Source organism: Ochotona curzoniae, unplaced genomic scaffold (assembly GCF_017591425.1).
Source record: "Ochotona curzoniae isolate NIBS_2020 unplaced genomic scaffold, NIBS_Ocur_1.0 scaffold_4763, whole genome shotgun sequence".
NCBI lineage: Eukaryota > Metazoa > Chordata > Mammalia > Lagomorpha > Ochotonidae > Ochotona > Ochotona curzoniae.
In genome coordinates, this window is record NW_024467123.1 from 9,283,170 (window position 1) to 9,306,312 (window position 23,143).

The 23,143-nt window shown below is 40.0% G+C and overlaps 1 protein-coding gene across 3 annotated transcripts in view; it reads right to left on the bottom strand.

Annotated features, from left to right (window-relative positions):
• Positions 1-4,814: 4,814 nt before the first annotated feature.
• MARCHF5 (membrane associated ring-CH-type finger 5) overlaps positions 4,815-23,143 on the bottom strand; it is a 39,335-nt gene continuing 21,006 nt past the window's right edge. The window contains exons 1-6 of one of the 3 annotated variants that reach the window (XM_040970361.1): positions 21,870-21,987; positions 20,974-21,129; positions 14,334-14,464; positions 7,153-7,336; positions 6,519-6,685; positions 4,815-5,770 (exon numbers count right to left, since the gene is read on the bottom strand). In XM_040970361.1, coding sequence (XP_040826295.1) covers positions 5,654-5,770; positions 6,519-6,685; positions 7,153-7,336; positions 14,334-14,464; positions 20,974-20,989 — 615 coding nt within the window. In that variant the 5' untranslated portion in view covers positions 20,990-21,129; positions 21,870-21,987 and the 3' untranslated portion in view covers positions 4,815-5,653. Of the gene's footprint in view, positions 5,771-6,518; positions 6,686-7,152; positions 7,337-14,333; positions 14,465-20,973; positions 21,130-21,869; positions 21,988-23,143 lie in introns of those variants that run through there. The other 2 variants (XM_040970360.1, XM_040970359.1) reach the window with 2 other exon arrangements.

Here is a 23,143-nt window from a genome sequence, read left to right on the forward strand (position 1 = left end):
TAAAAAAAGAAATAGAATGGAGAAGGTGGAAACTTTATTGATATGCTGGCTTATCTGTTGAAGTTTTTGTCAAGTACATTATTCACATAATATTTAGGAAATATTGGGAAAAATTTTGCTCACCTAAAAAAAAAAAAATGGAAACACATTCTTCACACTTCACGGCTGTCATTTCTGAGGACGAGGTCTGGGGAGTCCAAGCCCCTGGCTTCAGCCTGGTCCAACCCTGGATGTTGTAGGTATGTGGGATGTGAGTCCTTAGATGAAAGATCTTAATCTGTTTTTGTATATATCTGTCTCTGCCTTTCAAATCAAATGAAAGTAACCAAATACGGGGTATGGCATGACACAATGCTCAAAGGCTCAGATTCTCACCTTGTAAGCACTGGGATCCTATACAGGTGCTGGTTTGTCTCCCGGCTGCTTCACTTCCCACCCAGGTTCATGTTGGTGGCCTGGAAAAACAGTTGAGGATGGCCCAAAGCCTTGGCACCCTGCACCCATGTGGGAGACCTGGAAGAAGCTCCTGGTTCTGGATTGGCGTATTTTTACGGAAAGGATATATTGAATATGTGGTGTTGTATAAAGTCATGGTATTTGAGGATTTCCTAGATTATTTCTAAGTTGGCAAAGTGAAAAGCTACATTAAAAAAGCTACAGTCCTGCAGATTTTGAAACAGTAATTACTGCCTGTTGGGTTAGTCAGCTTTGTCAGGGGTACAGAGGGAGCCAGACACCTGGGGCAGAGGGTAGAGTACAGACCACTCTGCCTCTGGGCCCCAGTATGTGCAGAACTTGGGAATCCTGTAGCAGAGCCTGGCAAACAAGTCAAGTTAAGGAGTTCATCCCCCAAATGACACTTTGGGCAACATGTGTAGTAGCCTAAAGAAAAGAAGACAACTTCCAGCTGGAACTCAAGAAACTGTCCACTGTTTGGGAATGGATCCTTCTGTGCATCCCAGCCACTGAGCACAGCATCCAGCCTGGAGTTAATCCTTAGCAAAGGATGCAGGATGAATGAGCATCATGGGTGAAACCTACTCATGTCAGAGACTCCCGGACAGACTTGGGGGTTCTGAACTGAGGCCACTGCTGACTGGTGTGTTGATCTTGTAAATTTGTCAGCCCACTGAGCATGCAGTTCCTCTTTTGTAAAATAAGCATAAGGGTACTCAGTTTTCATGACTTTTATAGTGTAATGCTTGTAAATTGCTCTGTGAAAATACATGGTCCCAGAACAATATTGAATAGCAGTGGTCAAAGTGGACACCCTTGTCTGGTTCCAAATCTTGGTTGAAATGCTTCTAATTTTCCCCCATTCAATATAATGCTGGTTATAGGTTTGTTAAATATTGCCTTGTGTTGACAGTGTTCCTTCTATTCCCAATTTGTTAAGGTTTCTATCATGAAAGGACATTTTATCGAATGCTTTCTCTTTATCTACTGAAGTAATCATATGTTTTTTTATTTGTCAATTTGTTAACATATCACATTTGTTGACTTATAGATGTTGAACCATACCTGCATACCAGTTTTTATGTTAAAGTCCATTTCATCTGACATTAGAATGGCTACTCCTGCTTTTTCAATACATATAGTGTTATTGGATCACATTAGGCAATTTGCATTTCTATTTTTTTGTTTGGAGCCTACCAGCACCTCTTCCAGTTCTTCCTACAGAATATAATACATCCCTGGATTTATAGTCACCCATCAAACTGTAGAGCATTAGAATACATCTTTTTAACTGTTTTTGTTTTTTTTTTCCCAAAGATTTTTTTTGAAAGATGGACTTGGAGAGGCAGAGACAGACTTCTTCCATCCTCTGATCTTACTCCTCAAATGGCCATGATGGCTTCAGCTGGACTAGACTGAAGCTGGGAGCCAGGAACTTCTTATAGGTCTCCCACATGAGTAGAGGGGCCATTCTCTGCTGCTTTCCCAGGCATGTTGGCAGGAAGCTACATTACGAGTACTAGGGACTCAATCCGGTGCCCATTTGGGATACCAGTGCAGCAGACAGGGGCTTAACACACTCATCAGAGCACCGGCCATGTAACTGTTTTGGTTCCCGTTAACCAACCTCCATCATTCCTCTGTCCCTTCTTAGCCTTAAATAATGACTGCTCTTAAGTCCTGATAGACTTTTTAACTTCCATGTAAGAACATGTAGTATTTGTCTCTGCCTTGTCTCACTTAACACCTCCAGTTGTGATTTTGCAGTAGATGACAGGATTTTCCTCATGGTCACTTAACATCCCATGCATTTAAGATATTCCTTGATAGACTCCACATCTTAGCTATTGTCGGTAGTACTGCAGTGAACATGGAAATGCAGGTTTCTCTTCGATACGCTGATTTCATTTTCTCTGGGCATTGAAATTACTTTGCAAATCTGCTTTGCTAAAAAACATTAAGCAATTCAAAACCAGAGATGAAAAGTTAAAATAATTCCTGCTTTAGGAATGTTAGGCTTGTGACTGTATCACTAATATGATATCCAGGGTGTTTGACCTAGCAGTCGAGATGCTAAAGAGTTAGAGAGGGAGGGAGACCAAGATTTTCTGTCTGCTGGTTCACTCTCCAAAAAACAGCAATGTCCAGTGCTGACCTGGCTGAACCCAGGAGCCTCATCTGGGATGCCCATGTGGATAGCAAGGGCACAGACACCTGGGTTGCCATCTGCTGCTTTTCCCAGGCCATTAGTAGGCAGCAATTGGGGCAACAGGGACATGAAATCGTGCCCAAATGGGATGATGGCATTGCAGGTAGCAGCTTTACCTGCTATGCCACAATATATTTGAGCCCATTCACGTATACTTTAAGATAAAATGGCTTGTAATCACTTACTGATCTCCATATGCCCATCCTAATCAAATTCAGTGCAAGAAGCTCTGAGGGGTGAGTAGGTGGGTATATGTAGGATATACTTGGATTCTAGACTTAGCCTGCTATACAATTAAGACAAAATCCTCTACAAGACTTTTAAAAAAATTGATTATCTTTACATAAAATTCTGTCTTTGGTAACTAGGTTAAAAAGTTATGTAAGCACAGAATAGCATTTTGGGATTTGAACAACAGAATATCCCCAGAGAACATAAGAATTCTTTACTTAACCTAACAATCCAGCTAGAATTGATAATCTGCTATATTAAAAACAAGACATTAAAAAAGATCTGGCAGAAGTAGCAAGGCAGTGACTAAGTCACTAAGTTTAATTATATATTTGTCACAGCAATTTGATAATCATGTAACGATGAACAATAGTTTCAGCACTTTGAATAGAGGTAAGTTAATTTCTGCAAAGGAATATAGTTGCCATTGAAATTTATAAAACTGTTTCCAGAAATAACATAGTAAAGCAACACGAAAATAAGCCAGGAAACACAATAGACTTTTCTATCCTAGAAGTCTTCATGATTGCTTTAATTTGTCCCCTAATACCTTTCACTTCTTTATTGTTTTTTCCAAGAGTCCAAACAGACTGTTTAGCAATTAAGAAACAACTACTGCTCTTCAAGGGCTACTTGGAGCGCAGAATATCTCCTTCCTTTGATTTAATCATAGAGTTTAGTAGTCTTCTGAGATAAGAAGTACTGTTGCATTTCAGAGATGGGGGCAACCGTAGCTCAAAGTTACCTGGCCAAGGTGATAAATGAAAAGCTGGGTTAAGAGCTGAATGCAGATCCATCCCACTTCAGGCCTACCCGTTCTTTCCCCTTTCCTGGAAAGGCTGTCCTGGCATGTGAGGCCTTGAGATTCAGTCTTCAGTTACCAGGCTAGAGGTTACTCTGAGTCCACTGCCCAGGGCCTGAGAAACCCCTATTTCCTGCCTACAACGGATAGTTGGTTCTCTGAGGCCTCGCGAGCTGTGATAACAATAAACCAAACTCCTATTCCCCATCTTGAGCAACAAAGTAGTAAATTGGGAATTTTGTGCTTGTTTAACTTTACTAAAGTGCCTAAAAGCTGTTTTCTGACAAAATTATGCAGAGAATGTCTACACACACATTGCACATTCAAACTGAAAGCCAATCTTTTTATAATTAAGTTATATATCATATTCTTACACATAATCATAGAGTTTTATATTTCCTTCTCAGAATTCTGTTTTTAATAAGGTTGTCAGTCAACTGTTTCCTCCCCAAGGAATTATATATAACTTTGAATGTTCAACAACCACTCACATAAATATTCTAGAACTCAAACTCAAGACATTTGTACTACAGAGTAATACCAGTCTTGATGAACATAGCTCAATCTACATACCTGTCACTCTCTTAATGAGAAGTGGCCACTTATTAGTAAGGGAAATGGGCACTACTGTCATGCATTAGATACTGTGAATAAGAAAATATGATTTTTGGAACTGTCTTTTAAAAAATTTATTTTAAAAAATACCTGAAAGACCATTCAGATCACTGAACATTAAAATGGTATAAAATAAGTAAATGCCTTTGGAAAATGAACATATATATATATATTGCTAATTAAGAGGCGATTATTTATTGGTGGTAGCCCAGTTGGTAACAAGCAATTAAAATCAAAAACACATTAGTAATGGTTTCCTATAAAAAAACTGAAGGAAATACTGATTTCATTATTAAGACTCATTTTCATAATTACCTTCTTACCAAATGAAAACAACTAGCTCAATGCTTCACCATGCTTACTTGCTGCTGAAGCTCGGTCAGGCTACATGTAAGCTGGCTCAACCCTGTCCTGTTCACCACTGTGCCCCGCAGCACTGCCCACAGTGCCCGGGCAAAAAGGAGGTGATCAACAGACGTCTGAAGAACCAAATCCAGGAAAGAGGAGGTAAAATAACTTTATTGGTTTCTTTTTTGCAAATCGTTCTGCTCAAACTATAAACTGGTAGCTCTAATTTTTAGAAATATTGATTTTAAAAACCTTACTTGAGAGGTGGAAGGACATGATCACTCGTTCTTACGCACACATACAGTAATCCAGACCACACGAGTCAAAGTTACATTCTAAGCTATGAGATATCAATAGTATATAAATAAAATTTAATAGTGAAAAAGAGATCTGGAAGCCCTGTAAATGTTTACCTTACATATGTTTGGAGTACATCTCATGGATTAAGGAAAACACAGGAAACTCATTTGTTCAGGCGGTTATTTAAGTGTTTACATACATTCTTTGTTATTTATAACTAAATTTACATTTCCTCATATTAACATATGTTCCTAATTAGCAGGTAATCAAATTATGCCAGTGAGAAAAATCCTTATAGTACCTTCATTGACTTGCTGACTCTAAGAAAACACTGAACATGAACATGTACAAAAGAGGCATCTGAATAAAACAGCATGTGCATTCTTTAATATTTGTACAATACGAGCTTTACACTTTTGTTTGGAGCAAATCTGAAGAAAACTCAGGCTTCCCATGCTAAGATAATGGTTCAGGTGACTGCCACAGAAGTACATACCAAACAAACCAAGTCACGTCCTCAGGTTTTGCGAGTACTGAGAGGATTTCCCCTGCCCTAGATGCTTTATTACATTCCTGAAAAATATAGGAGCAACAGCTTATCACAAGTCTCCACTAGCGCAGTAATGATGGAATCAAAACAACACATCAGACTTGTAAGGATGCGAAGATGCAGAACAGCTAGAAGTCACAGTTTATGCCTCTTCTTGCTCTGGATAATTTAGAATTTTACGGTGTGCCTGACGTAAATATTGCTGCTGTTTGAAATAAACCTTAAATGCTCCTTTTATGGCAACAAAAGCAATTCCACCCTGGAATAAAAAGGAAAATTAGTTTTTAAGGATATATGTTTAGAGATACATAATAAAATTTACTCAGATCACAAAAGACATGGGCATTGCTGCTGAATTAATTCAGATAACTGCAAATGAAAAAGTTCCCTTTTCTATCATGGGGTGAGACAGGGAGAGAAATCAATGACTGCATGTAATGGTGGAGAAGGGCTTCCTGTGATCCTATCTGAGTCATCTTCCACTCTGCTACAGAAAGGAGAACGCCAGCACTATTACAGATTCCCAGGAAAGGGCAGCGGCAGTAGGAATATTGGCAGCAAAACCACCTGTGGGTCCAGGTCTCATTTAATCCTCCCAGTTATCTGGAAGTATAGCATTGTCTCCATTCTAAGGGCACAGAGAAGTCACGAAGTTTGATTTGGGTTTCACACCAAGGCAGCTTCTGAGTTAGGACTTAAACCAGGCGGTCTGACCCTACGAGTAGATACGCATCACAGTAAACCAGCTGGCAAGAGGAACGTGTGGGCTGAGTCGTGTACATCACAGGAGAGAAAATGCCCACAGCATTGTTCCGAAAGGCCAGAACTGCCACAGTGAGTTCTCTTTTCTTATTTCCTTGAAAGCTATCTGATGACAGAATCCAACCAAGGTGTAAGGCAAAGGAGTCAGAGATCAACTACTTAATACAGTCCCCCCCACCTTATAAAACCAACAGTTTATTCTCCTTTTATGTCACTGGAAATAAGTAACACTGAAGCCATCTTACCAAGATTGTCCTTTGTAAATTAGAGTTAACACTACTGAACATCAGTTTACCAACTATTGTTGCAATAGTAGGAAAGACAAGAGCTCCACACAAAATTCGGGTAGCAGAGACATGATCTGCTAGAGGATTGGCCTCAGCTGGAATTCGAGGAACAGGACAGCCAATACCTAGAGGAAAGCAGTGCAGTTTTAGTGCTAATAAATCAGAATAGCTAAAATATCCTCAGAAAATTTCTAAAATCATGTTATAGTTTGAAAACAAGATCAATTTGACATGTACTTTATAAACACAAATTCACAGGGCCCAGCGCAGTAGCCTGGTGGCTAAAGTCCTAGCCTTGCATGCGCCGGGATCCCATATGGGCGCTGGTTCTAATCCAGACACGCTTCCCATCCAGCTCCCTGCTTGTGGTCTTAGAAAGCAGTCGAGGATGGCCCAAAGCATTGGGACCCTGCACCCGTATGGGAGACCAGGAAGAGGCTCCTGGCTTTGGTATGGCTCAGCTCTGACAGTTCTGGCCACTTGGGGAGTGAATCATCAGACGGAAGATCTTCCTCTCTTTCTCTGCTCCTCTCTGTATATCTGCCTTTACCAAACAAAACAAAGCAAAACCCAACACAATTCATGGCCTTACCTGGAAATATACTGTTCAAAATCTGTAGTTTATTTGAGTATTTACGCCATAGTCTAAGCACGTAGTCCTCCCAGCGAATCATCTTGCCTAATATCAGCATGACAGGAATAGTAGGAAGTCCGATCAAAAGGAATAAAGGATCAGCTCTCTCCATAACATCCAGACCTTCTTTATGGCCTACAACCTATGAAACAGAGGACGGCTAGAATCACTTCCATAATCTAATAAAACATGGAATGTTGAAGCTTAATTCATTTTATAGAAGATACTTAATTTTGAAAAAATACAGAAATTAAAAGCTTAAAATGTCTTTCAAGGAAAAGCCAGTCTTGAAGCTATTTCATGTTATACTGGAATAAAGTTTTTAAAGTGGCTGATAATTGAATATACTAATGAAATGGAAGGGGAAGCACTCTAGTTCCTCTCATTTGATTTGCTCAGACTGGGCTAATCAGAGGATAAAACACTAGGGACTCTGTCTTCCAAAGAAGTATCTATAGTCTTGTTCTGTTTAGCAGGCAAGCACAGTCGGGGAAGGGGCAGGAGTGGCCTGCAAGACCAGGACTTCCAGATCACTCACCTTTGGCTCTCTGCTTGATTGCTTAGGGTGTTAGGGTTCTGGCTGGCAAAGTGTGTGCTTCACAGACCTAATCTGTTTAAGGTAGGTTTTTAAGGTGGAGATTTGGGAGATCATAGTAGCAAGTCCAGTTTTCCCCACAGAACCCAGGCATTTTCCAGTGGAACTGTGGGTATCTTATCTATGAGATAATAAAGCTAATACAATCCCTTCCCACCTCTATCTGGGACTTGGGGTTATTTCTTAATTGTTTTAGACCCCAGAGGGCAAGAAGGACAAAACTTACAATTGAAATTCTACACATCCTCTCAAAATCCTTTTCACTTCCTGCTTGGTCTCAGCCTTACATTTCTCTCAGCATCTCCATTCCTCAGGAGAGTTTCTTATTTCTGGTGAATTTTCCTGAAATCCTTTCAAAGATCTTGAACGATAGTTCCCTTCAGTGCAAAGTCTCAATGCTTGCAAATTAAGGCTGTTTCTCGGAGGAGTCATTCTCATTACTTTTAACAGGGGAAGGAGAGTGAGTCTTGGGCTCCCTGCTCACTCAGGTATTGTACAACGAGGTGGCAATTTGATTTGGAAATACTTATAGTATGCTATAGTTCTGATCACACTTGAGGAGTGAGGAAAAAGGGATATTAAAAAAGATCTTGCCTGTCTCTTGAAAGAGGAGAGAAGCAGAAAAGAGGAGAGGGAAGATTACAAGCACCCAGAGCTGACACAAATTCAGGGAAATAAGCTCATGAAATATAAATGGGATTTCTCCAGAAGTAAGGTGCCCTTTGTGTCAGCCATTACATCTGATGATTTTTAAGGTGAACAACAAGGGGATGTAAAATAAGGTCATGCTGAGAATGGTCAGGGCAGATTGAAATCCTCGGAATCAGATTTGACCCAGGTGAATATGTTCGGAAAGGGTAAAGCTTCAGTCAAATACAGTCTAGGCCTACACAGCACAGAGAACTTATCTAACCAAGACACAATGTTAAAGGGGAGGCTAGCCTCTTATTAGGGTCAAAAGTGATGGCACTGGATATGATATCTCCCATGTCTCCTCACAGAAATGAACACCTTCACATCTTGCATATAGAAGGTGATTATTCTAAGTTGCCCTAAAGTGAAAAGGCCTATATCATAATATTTCAAGAGCTCTAATTCCACAATTTGGCAAAAGTGGATTATAGCTTAGGGACTGTTTTATCCATAATGCTCTTATGGGACATTCCATTTTTGTATTTTTATTTTCCACATAATGACTACTTTAAAATTACAACTAAATGTGATTAAATTTTCTCACAGCAGTATCAATTAAATTTCAGGCACTTGGAAGAAAATCTCTCCTTTTTTGATCTAGAAATATAAAGCAGTGTGAATAGGTATGGACTATGGCAAGGGGAAATTTGTGCATCACGGTAGTGAGAACCTTGTAACCCAGAGGAAATTAAAGGGAATAGGATAAAGGATGAGCGAAGATGGGGCCCTGTACCCCTGAAATAAAGTGCACACAATAATGGGTCAGCCGTAATGATGGTCTACACAAAGTCAGTGAGCCCCCAGTATTATCAGGAACAGCCAGGCTTCATGCTTCAAAACCAAATTATTTTAAAACTTCAATTCTGGGGGCCTGGTAGGATGGTTTAATTGGCTAATCCTCTACCTTGTAAATGACAGGATCCCATATGGGAGCTGGTTCATATCCCGGCCGTTCCACTTCCCTTCCAGCTCCCTGCTTGTGACCTGGGAAACAGTGGAGGGTGGCCCAAAGCCTTGGGACCTTGCTCCCATATGGGAGACCTGGAAGAAGCTCTTGGCTCCTGGCTTCGGATCAGCTCAGCTCTGGCTGTTATGGCCATTGGGGAGTGAACTAGCAGACCCGTCTCTCCTCTCTGTAGAGCTGCCTTTCCAATAAAAATAAATTAATCTTAAAAACTTCAATTCTGGGGTAAGATTTACAAAATACAGAAAAGCTTCTTGAAGATCTTACTATCCATGATGTCTAATAGGCTTACAGCAATATGCTTGTCCCACTCCCCAATGCCCAGCCTTACTGAAGAACTAAAAGCTGGATCTTCATATTCACATAGGTTGCAGTTTGTTGATGCTGAAAGGCTAAAATTTAATTAACTGTAAAATACTACTTATTTGGAACTCTCTTTTCTTTTTTTCAAAATTAGCTAAGCTGGCATTGTAGTGGGATGGGTTATGGTGCCATCTGAGTCCTAGTTTTAGACTGGTCCAGCTCTGACTGGGGCAGACATTTGGGGAGTGAACCACCAGATGAAGAGCTCAGTCTTCCTGTTCTCCCTAACCCCAACTATGCCTTTGGAATAAATAAATCCTGGGCTAAGACAGGAGCTTCTTCAGATCCCTCCTACGGACCTGGGTCCTGTTCCACTGCTTTCCCCGGGGGCATTAGGAGGGGGAGGGATGGGATGTGGAGCAGGTGGGACTTGAAACAGTGCTCATATGGGATGTCAGTGTTGCAGGCATTAGCCTATGTGTGTGTCAATGCACTGACTCTGACCTTTTTCTTTTTTTAATTTATTGCAAAGGGAGACAGAGATCTGTTGGCTCACTCCCTAAATACCTGTAATAGTCAGGGTTTTCCCAGGCTGAAGCCAGGAGCCTGTGACTTGATCTGTGTGCCCTATGAGAGCATTAGAGGTCCATGTACTTGAACCTTACCTGCTGCCTCTCTGTACAGATTAGCAGGAAGTTAGAATGAAGATGGAGTTGGAATTTGAACCTATGCATCAAGTGTTCCAAGTGGAGTCTGAATTACTGTGCCAAATGCCCACCCCAGAACCCTACTTTCATGGAATAGTGATGAACCAACAAGTTTTCCCATTCAGAATTAAGGATACTTAAACACTATAATTAAGAGTGGGTTGTCTTCACTTTAGAGACAAGAACGGGAACTAGGCTGAATATTTAAGTCCCACTGTTCCAGGATTAAATGTTCCATCTGCCTCCAGACCAGGCTTCAGTTAAGGAGCCCTAGATTAACACAGGAATTGTAATGCTTCTTCCTTGTTGTATGGCACAGGAGTAAGTAATAAAATTTATTCCACAAAATTTGTAATGAAGATTAAATGCATCAATACTTAAAAGATGTCCAGCCAGGTCCTGGGTGGGGGTGGGGAAGATGACTGTCATGTGTAATCACAATAGAGATTCAATCAGAAGGTCAGATTCAAACATGCTCCCTCCACTGCTCCGCCCCAACAGGTGAGCTTGAGCTGGCTCATGGAGAGGATGAAGGCAAATGGGAAAAGAATAGTGATCTGATTCCTGGATCTAATTTATCCAACTTCCAGAGCATTCAGAGAAGAAAAGGTGAAGAAGGAGCCAAATTTTGAAAAGCAGATCCTAAACACTACTCAGGATTCAGTGGGGCTTATTCCCCAACATATCTGCTTAGACAGTATAAGTTATTTTACTAACACACTTCATAATCATACTACAATTAACTGTTGTCACAGCCAGTCCTCCTCAGTTATGGGTTAAAAAGATCAAAGATGTTTTCTAGTCAGACAGTATATGTGAAGATTATTGCTAAATGATGCCACATTATTTGTAACTTTGGCTTGCTTACACCACTTCCATTTTATCAATCCAAATTATTTATTTCAGGGGCCAGCCTAGGTTTACTTTTCTTGAAACTCTGAATTGGGGTCAGCATTGTGTCACAGCTGGAAAAGTTGCCACCCACAACACCAGCATCCCATATGGACACCATTTTGAGTGCCAGCTGCTCCACTTCGAATCCAGCTCCCTGCTAATATACCTGGAAAAGCAGTGGAAGATAGGTCAAGTGCTTGGGCTCAGAATGAAGCTCCAGGCTCCAGGCTTCAGCCTGGCCCAGCCCTGGCCATTGTAGCCATGTGGGGAGTGAAGACTGTAAATAGGAACATATCCCATTATGCTCTGTCTCTCCCTCTCTTTAACTCTTTAAAATAATAAAATCCTTAAGTCAAAAAGCCCCAAAGTTTGAATTATCTTTCACTTTTTCTAATTTAAAATCTTGTTTGTGGAGTCTCTCTTCACACTCCCTGAATTGTATGAATGCCTCAGAAGGACAGGATGCCTGATCTCAGGGAACACCTCATAGACATGTAGTCTGGCCTTAGCTGCAGGACTGGGCCATCTCTGTTGCTGACTTCCATGCAAGGACGAAAAACACCCAGATACACACAAAAGACAGCCAGTTCTTTTAAGTCAACAGAAGAACTGAAGTTCCTCTTCAAAGAGTGGACAGAAAAGCAGCTGAATGACATTTCAGGCCAAGTTCTACAGCAAGCACCTAAGTCTGTGAACATTCTGAGATAGACATGGACAACCAACAGGCCTTACAATTTGATACAGAGAGAACAATGAAGAGCCTGTGTAAAGACAGATGGAATTTGTTATCTTAATGACACCGGGGACAAGGCCGTAGCCACTGAAGGGAAGGTCTCTTCTGACTAGTGATGGGGACCCATTCGTGAGGATTGAATTGGGAATAAGAAAGCAGCAAGCTTAGGGTCACAAGCTCAAAGTTGTCAGTCTCACCGACCTGCCACTCAAGTAACAGCCGTAGGGCATTCTTTCCCTTCCTGGGATCCCTTAGGGATTCCTGAGGCAGCATCAATGGAATAGCTCCATCTCCTAGCACCAGTGTAGTCTGACTGCAAGGAATGGTGCACCATCCTGCCACAGACATAGGAAGGAAACATTTCTCTTCCTTGTCTTTCCTTGCTTGATTCTCACCAGCAGACCAGATGGGTCTGTAATTCCCCGTCACTTTTCTAATAAGCACTAAAACAAACAGTGCAAGCCTGAACTGAAGTTGGATGGTGGTGGTACTCTACATATTAAATCAGGCTAAGGAAATGGAATCTAAAAAAGTAGGTGGTTTTTAACCTTTTTTTCACTATACTGATGATCAGTGTTTTATACTTGGGACTCAGCTTAGTGACGGTTTCCTTACTCTTTTGGTGTCATCAATATTTTATGAAGAAATCTCACAATACTTTGTCTCACCATGACTATCAATGCAGCAAAGCAACTATAAAAGCTGCTCACTATGGATCCTGGCACAGATATTATAATGCAGTGTCTAGAATATTAGATGTAACTCCTTCTATCCCATTTTCTTCTGTGCACTCTCATATATGTATAGATATCTTCATTTTAATCAACTTTATTTGAAAGTCCAAATTAGAGATAGAAAGATCTTCCATCTGCTGCTTCAACCCCCCGACAGGCTGAGCTGAAGTTAGGAACCAGGAGCATTGCGGTCTTCCACAAGGGGGCCAGAGCCCTCCACACTGGGCTATTTGCTGCTGCTTTTCCGAAGCCATGAGCAGGGAGCTGGAGCAAAAATGGAGTGGCTGGAACACAAACCAGCATCCAAATGGGATGTTGGTGTAACAGCCTGTGGTGGCTCAACCTGCTGTGTTCTAATTTACATTTTTAAAAAGCAAATACAAGTGTGTGGCAAATCTGAGCTACTTACAAAACACTTAATCATTCTGCTGCTCTTAAAAAGCAATACTTAAGATAATAGAATAACATAGGAAGATGGAAAGTAAGATGTTGATGGAATTATTTTAGAATGATTCATTTGGGAAGAAGGATTGACAGAAAAGAATGAAGTAAGAATAGCAACCAAGAGGATCCTTTATCCACCTGGGTATGGCAGACAATGACAAGAAGCCAGGTGCTAAAGACTGGAAAGGAAGCCCAGATTCAAGACACCATCAATATGATAAAAATACTTGGACTTGGCCAGTGTTGGGCTAGGACATAGCAAGTATCAAAGGGAGCCCCAAGACTGTAGGATGTAAACTGAGCAGATGGGAGAACAACAGTAGTAATCAAAACTTAGAGAAATTATGATGATGGGGCACAGGTCTAGGTTGTAAATGGAAGAGAAAAAGTTTTGATTTCAATAATGGTGAGTGTGGAATCATAAGAGATTACTTAAGGAGAATGATCCAGCAGGGCTGGATTTCAAAGAGCAGAGAAAGATCTGAACATGAAACAACAGAGATGACCACAGGAAATCTTTAGGAAGAAAGAGAATAGTAAAGGGTCTGGTGTGAAGTATTGAAATTTAAGTCTGATATTCATCACTGGTGGTGGCATTGTTAAAATAACAAAAGACTGGAAGCAACTAACTGTCACCAATAAGAGACAGATTAGTTAAACTGTAATTTTGTAAGAATACCATAGAGATTTTTATTTAATAATATATATGAAAAGTTTTCTAAGGTTCACCATGAAAAAATAAAGAGATGTGGCTAAAATAAGCTTTCTTTTAGTAAAAAATGTAGAGAAAGGCGTTTATTTTTCTCTCAAATACATATAAAAGAAGTGTGGAAATATATATATTTCCTCCCTAGCTAGCCAATTCATATATATGTGGAAACAAAAACAGTGGCTAGCTAGGGAGGAGAGGGGCAAATGAAGCCCAGGAGTAGGAAGACGTTTTGCTAGATGTTTATGTTTTCTTACTTTCACGTTACAAGAGTGTTGTTATTCAAAATAACTTTAAAATATCCTAACAAGAATTTTAGATCTTTACACAGTAGTTATCACTGAATAGAGTAAAATAGTGAACCTGCATCACTGTCACTGCTCCATAAGTCACAGCTGTCCAATAGATAGAGCCAACCATTATTCCCGCTGCAGCAAATGGACAAGCTTTTGAGATCAGTCTATCTGCAAGATCCAAGACGTAAACAACTGGACCTACAATACAAAGAAAACAAAGTTCAATACAATCGTTGGTGAAATGACTTGGGCAATATTTTCTAAAAACCTAAAATACATTTATGAAGTTGGATATTCTAATGTTTTAGAAATAATTGTTATAAAATTGCTAAGAACCCAGATTTAAACAGGTTAGAATTTCTGTCATTTGCACGAACAGCCTAATTATTACTTCTTAAATTCAAAGAAATATCCTCTTCAAATTTTCATCTGTGTTATTGAATAAAAAGTCAGATCCCCAAATATAGCTACTGCTTATAAAGGAAATAGTTCTCTCAGTTCCACCTATTGTAGAATCAAAAGGCCATTTCCCTTAGCTCTTTGCAGTTACTAGCAATGATTAAATTATTCTGTACTCAGTAATTGGAATATCACTTCTCTGACTTCATGCATTGTACAATATGTAAAGATAATCAAGGCTATTTTCTTACTTACAAAGTAAATATCTTATTTATTTCAATGTGCTATATTTAGTTGGATATTATTCCTTAGCAATCTTCATTTTATGACACCAGTTTTTATGGCACTCTAGAATTTGTATGTGCCAATTATGAAATTAGGCTATTATTTCCTTCTGGAACAACTAAATTTGAAGGGATTCTACTAATTACCATTAAAGCCCCTTTTAATTTTGCAAGATCAGGGGTGGGTATTTGGCGTAGCAGTGAGAATGTAACACAGGGCCTATATCCCACACTGGAACTTGGGTTTAACTCCTGCTTCTGGGTCCTGGTTCTAGCTTCCTGCCAATACAGAGCTTGGAGGTGGTGGTGAAAACTTAAGTGGTTGGGTTTTGCCACTTAGGTGAGAGACCCAGATTGAGTTCCTGGCTCCCCATGTTATAGTCATCCTGGGAGTGAACTAGCAGTGAAGCAATGAAAACGCTCTGTTTATCAAAAATAAAAACAAACAAACAGCCAAAAAACAAATAAAAATTTGAAGTCAAAGAACTGCAAAACCAAAAGAATATGAAATATTTCAGTAAACTTCTGAAGAGTCTATACATATGATTATGTGAGACATTTTCTTAGAATGTTTAAGAATTACCTACTTTCTGAGTTATTCTAAAAGAGAATACTATATACAAAACAGCCTATTTCCACTGTAAAAAGAACATGGCAATCTGATGATAAAATAATGAATCATGTATAAAAATAAGTATTCTGCAGAGACTCAATCAAGATTCCCTGAAGATGGCTTGAAGCAGAAATATCACTTGTCACTGTGTAGGGAGACTATATAATAAACTAGAGAGAATATTAAAGGAGATGTTGAAGGACCTGTGGTTTAAATGTAGTATATTGTAAGTTCTATCCTACAGAACATTTGCAACTAAAAGTATCTTTTGGGATCAATAATGAAACAAGTCTGAGTTCATGTTGCCTCTCTTATCATTTAATACAAGTTTGCATTTCTTGAGTGTTTACATGATACCAAGTGATATGCCACAGGCATATTTATTTAATCTCATGTAAGGGTGCAATTCTCAAAATTCACAGTTTTGCTGGGTTCATTTTCATAACTCCCCCAGAAGGCACAGTAGAAGTTACCATAGTCAATCATGAAAGAACCCTCAAATGCTGGAAGTAGAAGTTAAGGTCTGTGAGTATGAATAAGGAAAGCCTAGAAATATTCTCCATTAAAATCATCTGAGAAAACCGAAGACTCCTCAGTTGCAGGCAACTGCCTAGGTTGCCTTGTACCCAAGGAAGTGTTACACTGCTGGGAGAAAAAAGCCAGTAGCTGGTGGGCATTCTGGGCCTGGTTAATGCTAAATTTGTGTTAACTATACCAGTATAGTTGCCTTTTTATTTATTTATTTTTAATGTTTAAAGATATGTGGGGAAGGCAGGGAACACCAGGCTGGAACATACCATCCTGGCCCCCAGACAGGGTGCTGCAGATGGCTTGGAGAAGGTACTAGAATGGGAGCAGTACTACAGTACCTGCCCACAGGGGTTGGAGCAGGGGGTGGACCATGTCAGGCTGGGCACAGCATCCACCATAGTGCAAGAGAACCAGTTTAGGGGGCAGTTTCTGTAGGGGACTTGTGGGCTTGCCTCTGTGGGTTTGTGAGGAGAGCTGGGGTTGGTAATGGATCCAGCCAGAGTGAATCCACCCAACACTCATAGGAGTGGAGGCTAGGAGAAGACCAGGTGGGGCCAAGCTGTGGCACTTGCCAGCACATGCAGAGGCTGAGACTGAGGGCAGACCATGCCAAGATGGGTCACTGCCCCCTGGCATGTATGGCATCTGGGGCCAGGAGCCAGCCTGGTAGGGGAACATGGGAAACTCCCCTACTAGGCTACAGTTCACAATGGGAAGCACAAGAGATGGGTTTGAGGGTGAAATTGACCAGGCAGCTTGCATACACGGGTAGGTGCACTGGCTGCTACAGGTCACAGATTGAACCAAAAGAGTCAAGTCTGAGATCACCCCAGGAAAGGTTTCTTGGGGGATTCTCTGAGTAGAGTACTGAACTCAGGCTCTGACCACAGGGAAAATCACTGGCCACATGTAGTCCAGCCTTGAATTAGATGTACTGAGACTGGGCCTCCTCAGCTGCTGATGCCTATGCAGTGGACAGCATGTCCAGGTGCACAAAGGGGACATGACAACCAGCTAATCTAGGCCAGCAGGCAACGTCAAGTGCCTTGTCAGAGGATGGGAAACAGAAGAGGTTGGACAATTCACCTGACCAAGCTTTGCAAGATGTTCCCAGGTCTGTGGCTGCACTAAGGTGGATTTGGTCAGCCAATGGATCTTGGAAAAATTTTCTCAACCCTGGTGCAACAAAACCAACACCTCAGAGCTATCAATACCACTCAAATGACACACTCAGTATCAGTACACTATTACCCATATCAGAATCTCTAGGGTGTCATCAGGCGACTTCCCTCATCCCTCTTCCCCGGGTACTGGTATGATCTGACAGCAAGGAGTGGCTTCTTCACCCTCCACTGACACAGGGGAAAAACAAACATTCGCCCAACCACCCTGCTCCGTGCCTGGTCCTCACTACCCTAATTGGAAGGCCATATGAGCATGCATCCCTGTCATCTATGCAAACAATATTAAAAAAAGTAAAGACATAAGAAAACATGCACAGATTCTTTCCAGCACATCTATCCAACTACATATTCCATCCATTTGAAGTCAAATCTGTACAAAAGATCCCTTCTCCTTACCAATGCAAAGCCTCAGCTCTAGCAATTCTATCTATGCTACTATATCTCCTCCCTACTTTGAACAGATTTATTCTCATCAAGTGTTAACATTGCTTCTTCTCTGTGGATCCTGGTTGCCTCTCTATTCCATTTCTCTGCTCCCCTTGCAATAACTTTTTTGAAAGACCTGCCTGTATCTTCCTCCTTTAGTTTACTCTGGAATCTATTCCATCAACACACTGCAAATTGAGGTTACTGACAGTCTCCACACAGTGAAAGCCAACAGTCTAATTTCAAACTCCATGGCTTATCAACAACCTCTTGACACAAACAATCCCCTGCCTTCCCCGTATATGTCAAAGTACAACATCAATATCTCCTGGTTTATTATTATTATTTTTAAATTTTCCCCTTGTTTACTGTTCATTTTTCAGTTTCTCTTACTGGCTTCTCCTTTTTTTTTTTTTTTTTTTTTTTAATTCTTGTTTTGTTAATTCAAGAAGCAGAGAATCAGAATGAGAGAGGAGAGGAGAGGCAGAGAGCCAGAGAACACCTCCATCTGCTGGCACACTACTGAAATACTCAAAATGGCCTGGACAAAATTGAGAGGTCAATCATGGTGAATGGCAAGGACTTGGCTACTTGAGCCATCACTGCTGCCTCACCCTCCACTGACACAGGAGAAAAACGGGGTGTGCACTGGGGAAGCCAGAATCAGAGCCAAGAATGCTGATGTAGGATGTAGTATCTTTTTTTTAAAAAAAAAAATTATTTTTATTACAAAGTCAGATATACTGAGAGGAGAAGAGACAGAGAGGAAGATCTTCCGTCGATGATTCACACCCTAAGTGACCGCACCCATATGGGATCCCGGCGCATTCAAGGTAAGGACTTTAGCCGCTAGGCTATGCCGCTGGGCCCTAGGATGTAGTGTTTTAACTGCTGAGTCAAATGTTTGCATTACTTTCCACTTCCCTTCCCTTTTTAACCACTAACACACTCCCAAATTTACTTATTAATTCTGTTTCTACTTCTAAAAATTGGAAAACTATGCCCTGTGAGCCAAATCCATCTAGATGCTTGTTTTTATTAAGTTGTATTGGAAGAAGTTCACATAACAAAGTCTTTTAAGATATTCATCATCTGGTTATTTATAGAAAAAGTCTGTGTTCCTGTGACTCTCTCAAGTATTTATTAAATTGAATTCTTTGTTGGGAAGGTGCTTCTAGTACTTGGAATTAATTACTACTGGAATGAAGCAGTAATTGCTAATATTTATATGAACATCTAAATATATTGTTTTATTCTTTTATTTTACTTAATTGGAAAGGCAGATACACAGAGAGAAAGATCTATCCACTGGTTCACTCCCCAAGTGGCCATAATGGCTGGAGCTGAGCCAATCCAAAGCCAGGAGCCAGGTGCTTCTTCCAGGTCTCCCACACAGGTTCAGGCTTCCAAGGCTTTGGGCCATCCTCCACTGCTTTTCCAGACCACAAGCAGGGAGCTGGATGGGAAGTGGAGCAGCAGGGATACAAACTGGCATCCATATGGGATCCTGGATATAAGAAAGGATTTAGTCACTAGGCTATCACTCAGGGCCTGAAGACCTAACTCATTAATTAGAATAACCCATCATTACTATTTTTGTTTATCATGAACGGCAGAGATTTTTAAATTGTTTTTTCCTGGGAAAATCTCAAGAAGGTTCTAACATGTGTCGGTTTTTCTCCAAAATCATTGGCTATGAATTCTGTAGCACAAGAAAAAAATCAACTGGATTCTTTTTAATGTGTTACAGCAAAAAGCATTCTGGAAAGTGGGGGAAAGCTAAGACTGTGACTCTTGGAAAAACTCAATTCTAGCGAGAGGAAAAAGTATGAAAAATCTGTACCACAAGTTAACTATGTAAGGGCATTAAAAATTTAAATTTTAAAAAAGACATTACTGAATTTTTAATGCCTTAGTAGGAGTTATTAAGTTTTGAAAAGTATTGCATTTACACAATGGATTCTAACTGAAGAAGTTTTATGTCTTGAAAATCCAATAAATTCAAGAACACTATGGAAGGTTGCAATTAAATGGATGTCTACTGTAAATTCTTGGCACAAGGGAGTTTTTTTTTTAAAGATTTATTTATTTTTATTGGAAAGGTAGATATACAGAGGAGGAGAGACAGAGAGGAAGATCTTCCATCCGATGATTCACTCCCCAAGTGACCACAACTGCTAGAGCTGAGCCAATCCGAAGCCAGGAGCTCTTCCGGGTCTCCCACATGGGTGCAGGGTCCCAAGGCTTTGGGCCATCCTTGACTGCTTTCCCAGGCCACAAGCAGGGAGCTGGGCTGCTGGGATTAGAACCAGCAACGATGTGCTTGGAAGGCGAGGACTTCAACTACTACGCTATCGCACCAGGCCCAAGAGAGCTTTTTAGAGAGAAAATGTATACCCTAATATCATGAGTAAATTCAGAACTTCACATTTCAGATTGGAATGACATCAGAAAGCAAGCTGAAATTTATCTGAAACTCCTAGGTCGATGTCTACTGAATAATAAATAGTTTTATTTGGCAGACACCAAAAATATAATCTCCTACTGCTGTGAATCAAAGTCAAGCCTATGAATCCGTGGCTACTAAAAGCATGCTGCAGAATTTAAATAAATCAGGGACTGAAGGGCAAGTACGCAATATTTCATGTTAAATACCTGTTAGCAATGCTCACAGTACTATCCAGAAACATAAGGACCTAATTCCCAAGTGAAAGATATCCTTAAAAGCCTAAAATCAGTGTGCTAAAGTATCTAACAGTAATAATGATGTAATGAACATATACAAGTTCCTCACACAACCTCAAATAAATTCCTTAGAATACAGCATCTGCATAAATTGTTAAGGCTTTTATTGTTAGATACAGATTATAGATTAATTATAGATTAATTTATAAAATATTTAACAAGCAAATTAGGCTGCTTGCAGAAACCAATCCAGTTGCTACATTTGCCTTTTGCTTTGCATTGAATTGGTAATGATAAAAACCCAACTTCTAAGCTGAAAAAACAACCCCACCTTGAGAGCAGTCTGGAACTGCAGATCTTGAAGCTCCTGAGGCTTCAACAACATAGGTCCAGACTCAGTCCTTGCTGCATATTTTTTTGATACACATTATCTCAAATGTCCTGACCTTTTCTTCAGTCTGTGAAAACTCAGCTAACTCCCCAGGGAAAATTAACCTAACTCAACAGAGGTTAACTAGTTTCTCTATCCCACCCTGTCCATGGCCCATGAGGCTTCCTTCACATACTACCCCAAAATGCACTTACCCCTTTGCTTGTGCATAATGTTAGTACTTTATGTTCTTGTTCAGTGTTTGTTCAGTTGTCTCAATATCCTTTATGTCTGTCCATATCAGCATCATCTTAGACTGAAAACTCCCAAGGGGCAGGGACCATGTCTGTTTAACTTGTTTTGTACGGTGCCTAGGATAGAACCATGTACAGATAGGTGCTTTAAAAAATGCTTTCTGAGAAGGAGCAGCATTACTCGCAAGGACTCTAGGCCACAGCTCTCTCAGCACATGGTACTTGTCAGTATGCACTTCAGCCTATTGCACCAGGCACTGAAAGATAATGGTCCAGGACCTAGTCATAGCACTCTGGCAAGCACTTAACTCCCTCTGTTGTTAAAATGGACTTAAAAAAAAAAAAGAAAAGGTAATAATTACATGGTTCCAAGTCGACACATGTGGACCTTGTTGAAGACATGAACTATACAGTAAAAACCAACTTCATTAACAGTGAAGAGTATGCAGGCTTCCTAGTGGAACAGTGGGGAGTTTTCAACTCCATCATTCAGTACTGTCGGAAGATTAGGCTTTGGAGGTTAGGTCTAAGAGCCTCGAATGAGTCTATGTAATTATTTTCATCTTGATTTTCTGTTTGCAGGTTTAGGTTTCACCTTTTTTATGTGAGAACAAATATCCTACAAACTCAGGATGTATGTTGCTTAGTCATCAAGATTATAAAAAGGGCTATGTTCTTTGACATTTTGTTTAAGATGACCCAATTAATAACAGCTGATTTTAAAATCTCAGCCCTGAAGAATTAAAGATGATGGGTATCTATCTATACATACATGGTATATATCACATTAAGATTGATAACTAAAGAGTAACATAGTAGTTCTTTAAAAATTACAGTTTGTGCCAGAGAAAACTTACTTGTCCTTATAAGAAAACAGCCTGCAGAATACTTCTGTGTTGTAAGGTACTTATGAGGCATCTACTGTATACCAAACATTTTACTATGTGCTAAAATGTAAATAATATTTAAGACATTAGCTGTTACCTCCCAGGAGCCTATGATCTAGTTAGGGCCAAAGAATAAATATGTATTAAATAACTAAAAAACTTTAAAAGTAACAAACCTATGCTATTACAGTATGAACTATACAGATAAAATGTTAAGAAACTTGGATCCACTGTGGTAGTGTAGCGGTTAAAGTCCTCATCTTGCCTGTGGCTCTGCTTCCAATCCAGCTCCCTGCTTGTGTCCTGGGACAGCAGTTGAGGATGGACCAAAGCCTTGGGACCCTGCACCTTCTTGGGAGACCCAGAAGAGGGTCCAGACTCCTGGCTTCAGATTGGCTCAGCTTCTGCCATTGAGGCCGCTTGGGGAGTGAATCAACGGACAGGTGACCTTCCTCTCTGTCTTTCTGCCTTTCTAATAAAAATAAATAAGTCTTTTAAAAAATGTTAAGAAACTTGAATAAGTATTACAGAAGGACAAGAATATTCAAAGTTTTAAATACTTAAAAAAACTCAAAAACCGAAAACTGAAAAACAAAACAAAACGCTGAATCTTCATCAGGACTTGACAACTCTGATGTGAACAGGGTGACCAATTCTTAATAGAGCTGAAAAAACAAGGGAATTCATATAAACTCAAACAGGGCATTCTGAGAAGACATTTCTATCTGGAGGTGAAAAACTGTTGACAGTTGATAGAAGATCTCCATCTCTTCCTGCCTTTCAAGTGAATAAATTTTGGCTTAAACGTTTTTTTAAGGTGAAAAAAATAACCACTGCCCTTCTTTATTAATAATGTTAAAAACAGTTTGTAGCACTATTTATACTCATTCTACATGTATGCCAGGTAATCATATACTATCTTTTAAATCATACCCATACCTAAAATTTTTCCATTGAATCATTTTTATTAAGAAAAACTATATTTTGTAAAATAACAAAAGACTATGAAAATTCTGGTAACCATATAGCCTGAGGAAGTCAACTGGACATTTAATTTACATTTTCCATTTAGGGTATATGAGAAGCTTGGCTATTAAACTCTTTTAGGAGACAATAAAAGAAGTTAGGCAAAAAAAAAAAAAGTTGGGCAAGTAGACTTTGCTGTGTGAATTTTGGAAAATTACCGTCACTTTCTACTTGTGTAGTAGAGAGAGAGAGTATTATCTATATCCAAATTTATATGA